The 15,000-nt window shown below is 38.6% G+C and overlaps 2 protein-coding genes across 11 annotated transcripts in view; one reads left to right on the top strand and one right to left on the bottom strand.

The window, feature by feature from the left end:
• LOC144981111 (uncharacterized) overlaps nucleotides 1-8,191 on the top strand; it is a 33,147-nt gene extending 24,956 nt beyond the window's left edge. Inside the window, exons 10-13 of the mRNA XM_078929252.1 lie at nucleotides 1,718-1,830; nucleotides 2,669-2,874; nucleotides 5,760-5,846; nucleotides 6,248-8,191. Of these exons, the coding sequence (XP_078785378.1) occupies nucleotides 1,718-1,830; nucleotides 2,669-2,874; nucleotides 5,760-5,846; nucleotides 6,248-6,541 (700 nt within the window). The 3' untranslated portion in view covers nucleotides 6,542-8,191. The remainder of the gene's footprint in view (nucleotides 1-1,717; nucleotides 1,831-2,668; nucleotides 2,875-5,759; nucleotides 5,847-6,247) is intronic.
• Nucleotides 8,192-11,746: 3,555 nt separating this feature from the next.
• Nucleotides 11,747-15,000, bottom strand: part of LOC144981110 (uncharacterized) — a 92,634-nt gene continuing 89,380 nt past the window's right edge. For all 10 annotated transcript variants that reach the window (XM_078929247.1, XM_078929244.1, XM_078929246.1 and 7 more), the window contains 2 exons: nucleotides 14,717-14,827; nucleotides 11,747-12,741 (listed from right to left, as the gene is read on the bottom strand). In XM_078929247.1, coding sequence (XP_078785373.1) covers nucleotides 12,290-12,741; nucleotides 14,717-14,827 — 563 coding nt within the window. In that variant the 3' untranslated portion in view covers nucleotides 11,747-12,289. The remainder of the gene's footprint in view (nucleotides 12,742-14,716; nucleotides 14,828-15,000) is intronic.

Here is a 15,000-nt window from a genome sequence, read left to right on the forward strand (position 1 = left end):
ACAGCATTGTCTTTGTCCGAAAAATTGTAATATCGCCTAAGAGGCGTCATGTCCCGTCCTACATGTTAAATGTTGCTGTTGAACAGGGATCCCTTGTAAAGCCCTTTGAGCACAATTAGTGGATATTGCGCTATGTAAAGCTCAATTTAAAGAAAAATAATTTTAAAACGTGATCAAAACGCTTTACAAAAGGGCCAGCAGCAACGAGTGACATGTAGAACAAGACATGATACCTGTTACGCGATTTCACAATTTTTTTTCCCGAAGACAACGCTGTTAACGGCCAGTAAGTACTCATTTATCACCTGAGTACTATGAGAGAATGTGAGTTAAGAGCCGTTTCCAAGGACTAAATCATGAGACAAACGAGGCTCGAACACAGAACGTTCCAATCCGAAAGCGAGTGTCGTACCACAAGACCACAAAGTAAAACGAATCTTTGTTCTGGTTAATGACGGATGAAATTGTTTACATTACTCTCGTATCTGGACTGTTTCCTTTTATGTGACATTTAACATCATAAAAGCCAGTCAACTCAGGTGTAAATGAGCACCTGCCATTCATTCATTCTGCTCTTGTCCATCCTCCAAGCACAGCCAATACTCTCAGGTTCCCATCTGCCCTCTGGGCACTGCCCTCCTCTTTTTATTCCTTCCTTTATTCATTAATGCATTCCTTTATTCATTCATTCATTCATTGACCCCCCAGGCTTAGCCAAAACTCTGGGGTTCCCAGTTGTTCTCTGGGCACCAATCTCCTAAGAGAGGGACATTCTTTTCCATTCATTCATTCATTCATTCATTCATTCATTTTCTGGGCATAGCCAAGACTGACATGTCCCCAACTCTGGGTAAAACTCTCTGTTGAGAGAGACACTCTTTTTCATTCATTCATTCTTCTTTCCTTCATTCATTCCCCAGGCATAGCCAAGACTCAGGAGTCGCCAACTGTCCTCTGGGCAAAACTCTCCTTTGAGAGAGACACTCTTTTTCATTCATTCATTCTTCCTTCCTTCATTCATTCCCCAGGCATAGCCAAGACTCGGGAGTCGCCAACTGTCCTCTGGGCAAAACTCTCCTTTGAGAGAGACACTCTTTTTCATTCATTCATTCTTCCTTCCTTCATTCCCCAGACATCGCCAAAACTCTGGGGTTCCCAGTTGTTCTCTGGGCACCATTCTCGTAAGAGAGGGACATTCTTTTCCATTCATTCATTCATTCATTCATTCATTCTTCCTTCCTTCATTCATTCCCCAGGCATAGCCAAAACTCTGGGGTTCCCAGTTGTTCTCTGGGCACCATTCTCGTAAGAGAGGGACATTCTTTTCCATTCATTCATTCATTCATTCATTCAATCTTTCATTCATTCCCCTGGCATAGCCAAGACTCAGGAGTCGCCAACTGTCCTCTGGGCATCACTCTCCTTTGAGAGAGACATTCTTTTCCATTCATTCATTCATTCATTCATTCTTCCTTCCTTCATTCATTTCACAGGCATAGCCAAAAATCACAAGCCCCAACTGTCCTCTGGGCATCACTCTCCTTTGAGAGAGACACTCTTTTTCATTCATTTATTCTTCCTTCCTTCATTCATTCCCCAGGCATAGTCAAGACTCACAAGTCCCCAATTGTGCTCTGGGCACCACTTTCCTTTGGGAGAGACACTCTTTTTTCATTCATTCATTCATTCATTCTTCCTTCCTTCATTCATTCCCCAGGCATAGCCAAGACTCAGTAGTCCCCAACTGTCCTCTGGGCACCACTCTACTTTGGGAGGGATACTCTCTTCTCTCCGTCATGGGCAACGGCAGGACTCATGGTCAGGACCTCGGTACGTATGATAGAGTAAAATACAAGTCACTTCCTTTCTTTCACATTCTTTTTTTTTTTTGGTTTCTTTCTTTCCTTTTGTTCTCGTCTTCTCTTTCTCTACATATTTGACTTATCTTATCTTATCTTATCTATCTATCTATCTATCTATCTATCTATCTATCTATCTATCTATCTATCTATCTATCTATCTATCTGTCTATATATCGATCAATCCGTCTATCTATCTTTATATCTATCTATCTATCTATATAGGTCTATCCATTCATTCATCCATCTCTTCATCTTTCTATCCATCTATCCATCGATCTATCCATCCATTCATCTATCCATCTATCCATCGATCCATCCATCCATCCATATATCTATCTATCTATCTATCTATCTATCTATCTATCTATCTATCCATCCATCCATCCATCCATCTATCCATCCATCCCTCACTCCATCCATTCATCTATCCATCCATCTATCTACCTGTCTATCCATCCATCCATCCATTTATATCTCTATCAATCTCAACTTATCTTACAATTGACGCTAGTAAGGCAAGTACCTACGTACTTTACAAATCCAGCAATCTGTACATTTCCCCTCGCCCTCCTCTGTCTATTTATCTCTCTCTCTCTCTCTCTCTCTCTCTCTCTCTCTCTCTCTCTCTAATATATATATATATATATATATATATATATATATATATATATATATATATATATATATATCGTTCTCTCCCTCTCTTTCTCCATCTATTTGCCTATCCTCCTACCACCCTCTCTCTCCCTCTCTCCCTCTCTCTGTATTTTTATATTTTATTTTACTTCTCATATTGATAATTCTAGGCGGAGCAGGTTCTTGCTTGAGACGTTTCAGCACAATGCCCTTCATGTTCTGTAACATCAACAACGTGTGTAACGTTGCCTCCCGTACTGATTACAGCTACTGGTTGAGCACACCGGAACCCATGACGAACATGATGCAGCCAGTCAGTGGCTCTGAGCTTAGAAAATACATCAGCCGATGTGCTGCCTGTGAGACGCCCTCTCCGGTAAGTTAAGGCAGTGTCCATTACAAGGTATATAATATATATTATATATATAATATATAATAAATATATATATATATATATATATATATATATATATATATATAGTAGGAATCCTTCCGTCTCAAGAACCGATGGTTTGCGTCCTGTGTGACTTTGGTCTCATCAGTCTTGTTGAGAGCAGCGACGGATGTGACTCAGAAGACCGATCCATGCATGACAGTCTCTACCGCAGATGTTGCACACATAGTTTGACTGTGTTTTTGGTGTTTGGATCTGCTGCCTCTCTTTCTTCATTGCTCTCCTCTCCTCAAACTTCTTCTTTCTCCCCTCCTCACCTCTCTTAACGCCCTCCCTCACTGCGGTCGCCGGCAAGCGATTACCATGTGTTTGAGTTGATGCTTGTCAGTTTCATGTCTCGTTTGCAGACATCATAGAAGAGCAGAGCTGACGGCCGGTTGGTCGCCGTCCAGAAGCTAGTTCACCGTACATAATGTCTTTGGGTATGCGTCCATCGTCCAACCTGTGTACGTGACCAAGCCGTCGCAAACGTGGCTGGCAGAGCATGAGATGCATACTGAGGGATTTTGCTCTTTCTAGCACTGCATTGAGTCTGCCCTGCCACCTGATGCCGAGAATTAATCATAGACAGCGAATGTAGAAGTTTTCCAGGCAATTCTCCTGTCTGGCGTATGTTGTCGAGGATTCACTGCCGTACAGTAGGCTACTGAGTACGCATGCCTGGTAGACTTTGAGTTTGGTGTTCAAAGTGAGTTGCCTGTTGGACCAGACTCTCTTTCTCAGTTGTGACAGCTTTGGCGATGCGCTTGTCTAATTCTGCATCAAGTGAGAGGTTGCTGGTGATGGTTGTCCCCAGATACGTGAAGAAATCAGTGACTTCTAGCTCCTCATTGTCAATGCGAATTGCTGGTATAGAGGGGACATCCTTACACATGACATTTGTTTTCTTGACGCTGGTCGTCAGCCCGAATTCTCTGCATGCGTGAGAAAACCTGTCTATCAGCCGAAGAAGGTCTTCCTCGGTGTACGAGCATAGTGCTGCATCATAGTGCTGCTCAATCTGCAAATAGCATTTCACTTATGAGGACTGTGCGGACCTTGGTCTTTGCTCTCAGTCGTGCCAGATTGAATAGCTTTCCATCACTTCTGGTGTGCAAGTGGACTCCTTCTGGGGACTGTTCGAATGCAAACGTTCGACGAGGATTTGCAGTTGAGGGAGGACAACGCGTGCAAAAACTTTACCAACAATGCTCAGTAGAGATATTCCCCTATAGTTATTACAGTCACTGCGCTCTCCCTTGTTTTTGTAGAGGGTGATAATCTTGGGGTCGCGCATATTCTGGGGTATCTTGCCTTCTCTCCAGCAAAGACACAGGAGTTTATGTAATGGTTCCAAGAGGGCTGGCTTTCCACATTTGATGATTTCGGGATTTTTTTGTGTGATTATATTATATATATATATATAATATATATATATATATATATATATATATATATATATATATATATATATGTATATATATATATATACACCGATCATTGTTGAACTCAAAGAAAAATAAGAATAAATTCAAATCAAGTATATCTACGGTATTAGAGGGATACAATAAAGAAAATATTGTTCTCGAGTGTTTGGAATTTTGAAAACATGGAAAATATGAGGCTTAGGTTGCTTAATTTGTGAAAAATTAGTCAGCAAGTACTTGAGAAAGATAAAAATATAGACAAGCATGTCTGAAACAGTGTCAGACAAAGTAAAAAGAAAAATACAAGAAAACACTATCCCAAAAAATCAGCCACCTGGAAAAGTGAAGGCAGGTTGATCTTTTGGGGGGGGGTTTTTCTTGTATTTTCCTTACTCCTATGTTTTTCATACATCCATCCATCTTTCTATCCATCCATCCATCCATCTATCCATCTATCTATCCATCCATACATCTATCCATCAATCCATCTATCCATCAATCCATCCATCTATCTATCCATCTATCTATCCCTCCATCCATCTATCCATCAATCCATCCATCAATCCATCTGTCCATCCCAAAAATCAGCCACCTGGACAGTCAAGGCAGATTGATCTTTTTGGGGTGATTGTTTTTCTTGTATTTTCCTTACTCCTATGTATTTCATACATCCATCCATCTTTCTATCCATCCATCCATCCATCCATCTATCCATCTATCCATCTATCTATCCCTCCATCCCTCTATCCATCAATCCATCCATTTATCCATCTGTCCATCCCAAAAAATCAGCCACTTGGACAGTCAAGGCAAGTTGATCTTTTTGGGGTGATGTTTTCTTGTATTTTCCTTACTCCTATGTATTTCATACATCCATCCATCTTTCTATCCATCCATCCATCCATCCATCTATCCATCTATCTATCCCTCCATCCCTCTATCCATCAATCCATCCATTTATCCATCTGTCCATCCCAAAAAATCAGCCACTTGGACAGTCAAGGCAAGTTGATCTTTTTGGGGTGATGTTTTCTTGTATTTTCCTTACTCCTATGTATTTCATACACTATTTCATACATACACACACTTGTTCAGATGTATAGGTTATGTTTACATGTTTTTGCTGAGGAAAATAAATTTAGTTTTATATATTAATATAAAGGGCGAAAACCTTTGCTATTCAATATTGTTCAATGTTATACACATATCATGTGGCATTTACTTTCCGATCAAATCATTACTTATCTGAAGGTAGATTAGAGCCCGAAACGTTGGTTCTGAGTTTATTTTTCTTTTCTTTTGGGTTTTCATTTTTTTTTTGTTTTTTTTTTTTTTTGGAAAAGCTGCGACAATTACATTCACTTCTTTTTAAATGTGATGTTTTGTGTTCTCTCTGCCCAGATAATTGCTGTCCACAGTCAGACTATGATGATTCCCAACTGTCCTACAGGGTGGTCTACTGTATGGTTGGGGTACAGTTTTGTCATGGTGAGTTGTAATATAATAATTACCATATCCCATGAGTAAGGGAAACATTCAATTGTCATGTAATATCATTATGCCACTGACTTATGGGGATGGCAAATGTTTTATCATATTATAAAACACTAATCAATTTTTTCTCGCCTCTGAAAACTTTTAACTGGACCGATTTTGACTTTAATTGCTCAAAAGATTTGTCGCGATCTATCCCAATTTAGACTAAAGTTTATCATTGTCATAACTAATTGCCAGTGAGCAAGAAGCCTTTATTCATTCGAAAATTTTGAGGGCTGTCCATTTGCCTTTTTTCAAAAACCTCCGGGCTTTCAAGAATGGTCCAGCCTGTTGCAGGGCTAAGCTGTTAAACGGTTTAAAACACGATCTATCTTTAACGATTTCCTTCTCAGAGTACTGGTGCAGGAGCTCAGGGAACCGGGCAAAACCTCAACAGCCCTGGTTCTTGTCTTGAGGACTTCAGGACCCAACCCTTCATTGAATGCCACGGCAGTGGAACGTGCAACTACTACGCCGCGTCTCATAGCTTCTGGATGTCCACGATTGAGAGTGAGGACCAATTCAGAAAACCCCTCCAGGAAACGCTGAAGGCCGGTGATCTACGCCGAAGGGTCGGCCGTTGTATTGTCTGTATCAAAGATAATTTGACTGGTCCTAAGTTCTTCAGCATGGTGAAAAAGAAGTAATAGGTGTCTCTGTGTAGTTTAATATTATCATTATTATAATTGTTGTGTTATTTTATTTTACTGTTTTATTTTTGGTATCATGATTATGAAATGTGTGTTTTGTGAATTTTCGTTTTTTATTGTGTCACGCGTGATTGAGATGTATGTTGATCTTAAATTTATTTTTTGTAAGTTTTTTATCACTGCTCATATTTTGGTTGTTGCATAATTTGTTATTGTAACTGCTAAGAGAATTTTGTTTTGTTATTTTTTGTATGTCAAATTTAATTTTACGCCTTTGTCATATTAAAATCATCATATAATATTAGGGTCCATGTCCCCAAAATCAAAATTGCTCATGGGGAAAATACATGTACAAAAAACTATTTAAAAATATGATGTTATAAGAAGGAAGTGAAATACAGTTTATGAAATGCATATTTAAAAATATACATCCCCTCCACCCCCTCCCCCCCCCCAAAGAGAAGAAATTCTTAATTTTGACTTTAATTATCTAATTGATTTAAGAAACGTAAGAATCCATTTAAAATTAAGATAAAGATAAAGGGAATAAATCTGACTCATAAATAATGGAACAACACACAAGGGACGAATGTGATCTATTATCTTTTGTGTTGTTCCCTTATTTATGAGTCAAATTTACTCCCTTTATCATAATCTCCATTTTATTGACTCATTTAGATATCTCTAGTTATTCATCCATTTAAAAATTGACTTGACAAATGACAGAGAAAATGTTGGCAAGATATTTTACGAATGACATAAATTCATGCCAAACCCAACAAGAATGGGTATATTTATTACATTCAATATCTAATTTTTAAAACGTTTTGTTACTGAGAAACATTTCTACTTTTCCCACAAATAATTTTGCAATATGTATTAGCGTATTATAGATTACATTCGTCCATTTTTCTTGTAGTTTTCGTCCGTCTCAGCTCAAGTCACTCTTTCTTGATTGTAGAATCCTCTATTTTGTATAATATCCTTGAATTGTCTGCGACGATAAAATCAATATGATAAGATATGGAATGTATGTTGAGAAATCGCATCTGGTGAAAACATAGAATTGCGTGAAAGGCTGAGAGTCTGATTGAATGGTGAAATACTTTAAAAGTACTCACACTTAAAACCGATTTCTCAATGGCGCCATTTTGTAAGCCAAAGAAAGCATTTGGTTTTATTTTCATACATTTTACAATATGTAGTAGAATATACCTAAACATATTTTTTATTCTAGATTGAAATGAATATTTTGAAATCATGTTTTGATGTTTAGCAATATTTTATCTTTACTTCATCCTGACAAAATTGCTATGATTTTACTTTTTGATTCTATTAAAAAAATAATCAACAAATAAAATTAGATTTAAGCCTAGTTTTACAATAGAAATTTATATTTCATGAAATGATTTTTTAAAATTTATTTCAACATATGTTATCATTTAGTGCCTTCATAAACATTTTTAACGAATCTATTTTATAAACTGTGTCTTAAATGATTAGAAAAAAAAACTATTTTGAGAAAGAAAAAAACCCATTCAAAATCAAAAAGAAATTATTGCAACTCGTCAACCTATTATTATGATTATTATTTTTAACAATTAAACCATTTTTTACCATTATTGAACTATTTTATTCATAACAAAAGCCCAGAGACTTGAATTATTTTATTTAAACAATCTACCAAAAACCTGTCATAATATAATGGCAGCAATCTAAAAAATAATTTTTTTACAGTTTTGTTCTTACTTCGTGTTAAATCATATCCTATCCCATTGGGACAACAGATTCCTGGGGAGCCCAGTTCCGTAGGGCAGGTCTTCTCTTTGATCTTCAACTGCTTCATTTGCATGATTGTCCCACTCCCTCCATGTGGAAAGTTTGTATACAGCTGCATGATCAGGGTTGATACTTTCTTCCGTCACGAAGCTCTTTCTCGACTTCAGTCTACGTGTGGTTAGGTTGTGGTCATGGAGGGGGGGGTGCCTTGGGTCCATTTCCTGTTTATATTTCTGGGCTTTGGAAGCAGTGGCTCTTCGAATGTGGGGAGATGCAATGCCAGCCAGCCGAAGGAAGACTGGAACTGCAGTCGGTTTCAAGTTACCAGTAATATTCCGGCAAGTGTTGTGTAGCTCAGGGTCAATCTTTTTGGCATGGCAGGATCTTGCCCAGACTGGTGAGGCGTATTCGGCTGATGAGAAGCAGAGGGCTAGTGCGGTTGTCTTGACTGTTTTTGGATCAACTCCCCATGAAGTTGTTGCCAGTTTTCTTAGGAGGTTTATTTCTTGTGGCCACCGTTGCTTTATGTGTTCTTTGTGTGCTGAGAGGACAGTGTGCGGCCTAACGTGACACCCCAGAAGTACACGGGGAATGTGTTGTTCTCCAATTTCCCATTCCAGGACATGTTCTGTTTCCTGTTGGCTTGGCGGTTTTTTAAATGGAAGGCTCACCCTTGAGTTACAGAGGCTGTGTTCGTGGACCTGACTCTAAAGTTTGCAAGGGTAACTCGTCACACACAAGTAGTTGCAATTATAATATCCCCCATGTCAAACCGTCGCTTTTTTGGAAATGGATAGGAAGAAAAGCAGATGGAGATAACAAAAGAATGGACTCTCTCAAGGATTGGTACTTGCACCTATACTTTTCAACATGTTTACCAACGACCATCCTGAATTCGAGAAAATCCGGAGGTTTCTTTTTGCTGATGATCTGTGTCTTGCGTCCCGGGGCTCTGAATTCAAGACCATTGAGGAGAGACTAACAGGCGCCTTGAAGGCACTCTCTGAGTATTATTTAAAGAAGTCACTAAATGCTGACCCAGGAAAAACCCAAGCATGTGCCATCCATTGAAAAGGATCATTCTTCTGTGATGTACTGATAGTTATACTTTTTGTATTTGTAAACATTTGGGTATATTACTCTTAGTGGGAGCCTGTGTTGTTGTCTGGATGAGATTTGACGTAATCTCAAAGTACATTGACGTGGTGGGGTTCCTTACCTCCCATAGTGGGCAGGGAGGTACACGCTGTGTCTTCTGTCCCCTTATTTCCAACATGCTTTCTGTCTTTTTTCTTGGAATGAGATTACTTGGTTTTGTCCTGGCCCTGGCCGGAGTCCTAGCTGGGAGGGAAACAGTCAAATACATAGTTATTGTTTTGGAAGATTATATATTCTTCCTTGTAAATCATCTCTCTGTTATGTATAATTATATTTGTTACTTTGAATTTATAATGTAAGCATTTGAGTGTATTCCTCCTTGTTGGATTTTGTGCTTGTGTCCGGATGAGACTTATAGGTGATCTCAAACTAAGTACATTGGTGCTATGCTCTTGGAAGCTACATCTGATCCCTATTTGTTCCCAGTTCCCCTATGTATTACTTTTTCTTGGGTGCTTTAATTGGAATTCTAGAACTTTTTACTATCCCATTTTCTTTCCTTTTACTGGCGCTGATATGGCCTAATGTGTTGCTTGCAAGCGTCATAAAATCTTTAAAAACAAAAACAAAACATTTATTTACTCTTTCAAGGCACTCGTCAGACGTTTAAATATTTCTTTCATTGCATTGAGAAGACTTCAACTTTAGTAATCGACCAAGTCGACCCTTTTACACGGGCTTTAATGGACTCCCTCAAGGATCGGTCCTTTAATGTAGAGCGATATGAGTAAAATGTACTCAAAGTACATACAAGGAACTCCTAGCCAACAGCAACACTGAACATATATTTTAAAACATGAAATCTGCAAGGCCCTATTACAACTTTCTCGGATAGATACAACGCCGTTAACGGTCAGGTACTCATTTTCCACCTGAGTACAGTGAGAGAATGTGAGTGAAGAATTTTTCTCAAGGACTCAACAATGCGTCGAGCGAGGCTCGAACCCAGGACCTTCCGATCCGAATGCGAGTGTCATACCACTAGACGACATAGCCGCACAAAATTTATTGATATCAATTGTAAATTTCAAAGGCCAAGCAGTTCAAGAGGACAACTTCGTGGAACACTCTCAGTCCTATTATTATTTTCTTCAATAGTAATTTCATTGACAGATCATGTAGCTGTACACAGATTTTCCACATGGAGGAAGTGGGACAATTACGCAGATGAAGCCGTTGAAGATCCGAGAGAACTGCCCTACGGAACTGATCTCTCCAGGAATGAATGGGAAACACTGAACAGAGCACCGGCAAAACTCGGGAGAACAGCTGGAAGCATGAAAAAGTGGGGGCTGGCTGAGACTAGCTTGTGTACAGAGCAGACGATGGAGCACATCCTTAGAGAATGCCAGGACAGGTCCAGCTGTACTGACCATGACCTAAGAGTCTGCTCCACAGATGCTTAGGAGTGGATTCGGTATTGGAGCGACAAGTTATGATGATGATGATTGACAGATATTGTATCAGATTTTAACCCATTTTAAAGCATATCTAAGTTTATTTCAGAATACATGATATATGTGACCCTTCGCCTCAAAACGGTTTTAAATCGGGATGGTTAAGATGTTGAAAATTGTATTTATAGCTAGAAATATCAGACTTGTGTTGAGTTTGAATGTTTTATTGAGGAGAATGGATACCATATTTTAGGGTGCTAATGCCAACAATTTAAATTTTTGACCAGTTTAACATTTAATTCAGATTTTAAGCATGTTGTTCGTTCCGACATAATACCGTTTTGAGACGATGGGTCACATATAGTTGACAGAATAGACCTGTAGGCCAATCTGCGTTTACAAAGAAAGAAATAAAAGCGATGCGAGTTAGAACTATTAGGTCATAAATTTTAATAGTTTGTTATTTCTTTACTTGACAGTGTCGCTCCTTCCTAGTAAGAACCCAGTACGACTCTCAGTAATACGCTTGGAAAAGATCGGAAGGTCATGGGTTCGAGCCTCGCTCGGCGCATGGTTGAGTCATTGGAAAAGACTCACATTCTCTCACTGTACTGAGGTGTGAAATGAGTACCTGGCCGTTTACAGCGTTGTATCTGTCTGAAAGATAAATTGTAACATCGCCTTCTAGGCGTCATGCCCCGTCCAAAATGTTAAATGTTGCTGTTGGGACCCCTTCTAAAGCGCTTTGAGCACATTTAGTGGATATTGCTCTATATAAAAGCTAAATTTGTTTTTTTAGATTCTGAAGATACTTCATCCTTCTTTCAACTGAAGATACTACAATAGTAAAAATACTATAAGTCTTGGGTCAAGTCTTTTTAAATGTTTTATTGAGCGAGGAGAATGAATACATTTCTTAACCCTATCCTTACCAGCCATTTTAAAGATTTTCCCCATAACTTCACACCCAACTAACACAAAAATATATTTTTTTATCACTCAGACATAATAGCTGTAAAATTCTTGCGATAATAATTTCTTTAGCAAAACATGCTCCACAACACACTGTTCATTTTCTTTAAATTATATGATGTACTAAAGAAATTTGAGTAAGAAAAATGTTGGTTGAATGTGAGGATTTTCCTGTTGTTGGTAAGGAGAGGGCTAAACTGATAAAAACTGAAATTTCACATCTTAGGTCATTAATTCTATTATGGCATTTAATTTTGTTTACCCCGCAATAATACCTTTTCGTGGCGATAGGTCACAAAATTGAATTTCTTTGGAAAGTTCTTTTCTAGATTTTGAACTGGTAACATCGTATTTGTTTAATTTACATGCTATTTCATAAAGTTACATATTTTTTCATTGCAAGATTACATAAAATACACAGTAATTTTTGTACACATCATCATAACAACCAGCTTGTAAAAGGAACACATTGAAACCGAGATAAAACACAGCATGAAATGATGACGTAGAAAACAACACACAAACTCGACGGCGTGTTCCGCCATGAACTGTTTCTGTTTGAATTTTGTTGCTTTTGTTGTTCTAGATTTTTACGATGTAATGATCTCTGACACCTTGATCTACTCTTCCGAGATTTTGAAGATGACGATGATGATGCTGACGATAACGATGACGATGATGATGACGATGAAGATGATGATGACGACGATGATGAAGATGGTGAAGATGAGCAGCCACAGTCTTCATCCCCCTCGTCTGTAATCTCCTCAATACTCCGATCTTTCTGGAAGTTAGCTACCCACTCTTTGACTAATTTACTCAACAAGTTAAGTGGCATTCCGCCATTTTCTAACACAACACGATGGAAATCCCGTATATCAAAGTCGGACCCTGGAAAACGAGAGAAAAAAAAGATTGATTAAAAACTCTCTCCTTGCCAGCCATTTTCAGAATTTTCCCTGAAACTTCACACTCACCGAACACACAAATAGATTTTTTTCTACTGTGCGGCTATGTGGTCTAGTGGTATGACACTCGCTTTCGGATCGGAGGGTCCTGAGTTCGAGCCTCGCTCGGCGCATAGTTGAGTACTTGGAAAAGGCTCTTTACTCACATTCTCTCACCGTACTCAGGTGTAAAATGAGTACCTGGCAGTTAACAGCGTTGTCTCTGTCCGGAAATAATTGTAATATCGCATGACAGGCGTCATGTTTCGTTCTACGTGTTACGTATTGCTGTTGGTCAGGGACCCCTTGTAAAGCGCTTTGATCACATTTAGTGGATATTGCGCTACATAAAAGCTCAATTTTTTAAATTTTTTTGTTTTACTCAAACAGAAAAGGAACGAGTACATGATGGTATGAAGAAGTGAGATAGGTCTGGTTTATGTTGTGTGTTGTATTATTGGGTGTGTGTGTGTATGTGTGTGTGTGTGCTTGTGTGTGTGTGTGAATGATTATGTTTTAGCGCTTCGAGTCTGGTGTCTCGGAGTTATAGCGCTATATAAGTTTTCAGCATTATTATTATTATTATTATTATTATTATTATTATTATTATTATTATTATTATTATTATTATTATTATTATTATTATTATTATGATTATTATTATTATTATTTTTATTATTATTAATATCATTATTATTACATTCTATACATAATATTGTCCAGTGCCTAATTTTTATCGCTATAACAAATTATTTTCTTTATTATTTGTGATGTACAAAGGATATCAGAATTATAAAATTGTTGGTTGCATCGTAACGAATGTAACGATTTTCCTATGGATGGTAAGGAGAGGGTTAATGTTGTGCATATTGGTGGTCTTGGGGTATGCATGACTCTGACCTTCTGGCCTGTAGGTCTCTGGTTCGAGCCCCACTGCAGACGGCGCATAGTTGAGTCCTTTAAAAAAGCTCTTAACTAGGATTCTCTCACTTTATTCAGGCGGATACTGCATTGTAGTGTTCCTTCAGAACCATTGGCCCATGAAGCCGGAGTTTATCCCCGTTTCTATAGCGTGAAACGGACAATAGCAATCGCTTGCTATTGTTCTTTGGATAGGACGCGAGTCTATGACAAAATACTTTCCACTAGTTCTGACAGAACCAGCTACCCAAATACTGCTTGGTGGACAAGGTGGTCAGAGAAAATCTCGACTGCTTTCGGGATCGATCTTGGTACTTTTGCGTGTGAAGCGAGTGCTCTACCAACTGAGCTATCGTGACCCAATGTACTGTACAGCGTTGTCTCTGTCTAAACAATATTTTTTTTTAAATTGAGCTTTATATAGCGCATTATCCACTAAATGTGCTCAAAGCGCTTTACAAGGGGTAGGGGTCCCTGGTCAACAGCAACATTTAACACATAGGACAGGATATGGCGCCTGTTAGGCGTTATTACAATTTTTCGGACAAAGACAACGCTGTTAACGGTCAGGTACTCACTTTATACCTGAGTACGTGAGAGAATGTAAGAAAAGAGCCCTTTCCAAGGACTCAACTATGCGCCGAGCGCGAGGCACGAACCTAGGACCTTCCGATCCGAAAGCGAGTGTCATACCACTAGACCACATAGCCGCATTGAAATTACTTGTGTTTTTTGGGAGGGTAATTGCACGACCATTATAGGAAAGAATCATCGACATCATCATCATCATCATCATCATCATCATCATCATCATCATCATCATCATCATCATCATCATTATCATCAACATCATCACCATCATCATCATCATCATCATTATCATCATCATCATTATCATCATCATCATCATCATCATCATCATCATCAGCATCATCATCATAATCACCATCATCACGACCATCATCATCGTCATCATCATCATCCATACACCCACTTACCTAACTGTTTTTCAGCAAATTTCCGAAGCTCCTGTATCTTCAGCTCTCCGATCTTGTACGTCACAGCTTGTCCAGGCCACGTGATGTAGCGATCAACCTCCACTTCGATACCTGAAAGTGGAAAGGAAGGAGGTTCGCATCTAATTCCCCTATCAAATATAGATAGAATGAAGATGACGTCACTCTGGTCTTTTTTATTGTTTTTTGCCATCTGCGTTTATGAGTAATACTCCCTAAACTGTATTATTCAGACTATAAACGTTCATGATTACACATAGTTTGTG

This window comes from Berghia stephanieae, chromosome 10 (genome assembly GCF_034508935.2).
Source record: "Berghia stephanieae isolate SIO BIC M18660-M18661 chromosome 10, UCSD_Bste_1.3, whole genome shotgun sequence".
NCBI lineage: Eukaryota > Metazoa > Mollusca > Gastropoda > Nudibranchia > Aeolidiidae > Berghia > Berghia stephanieae.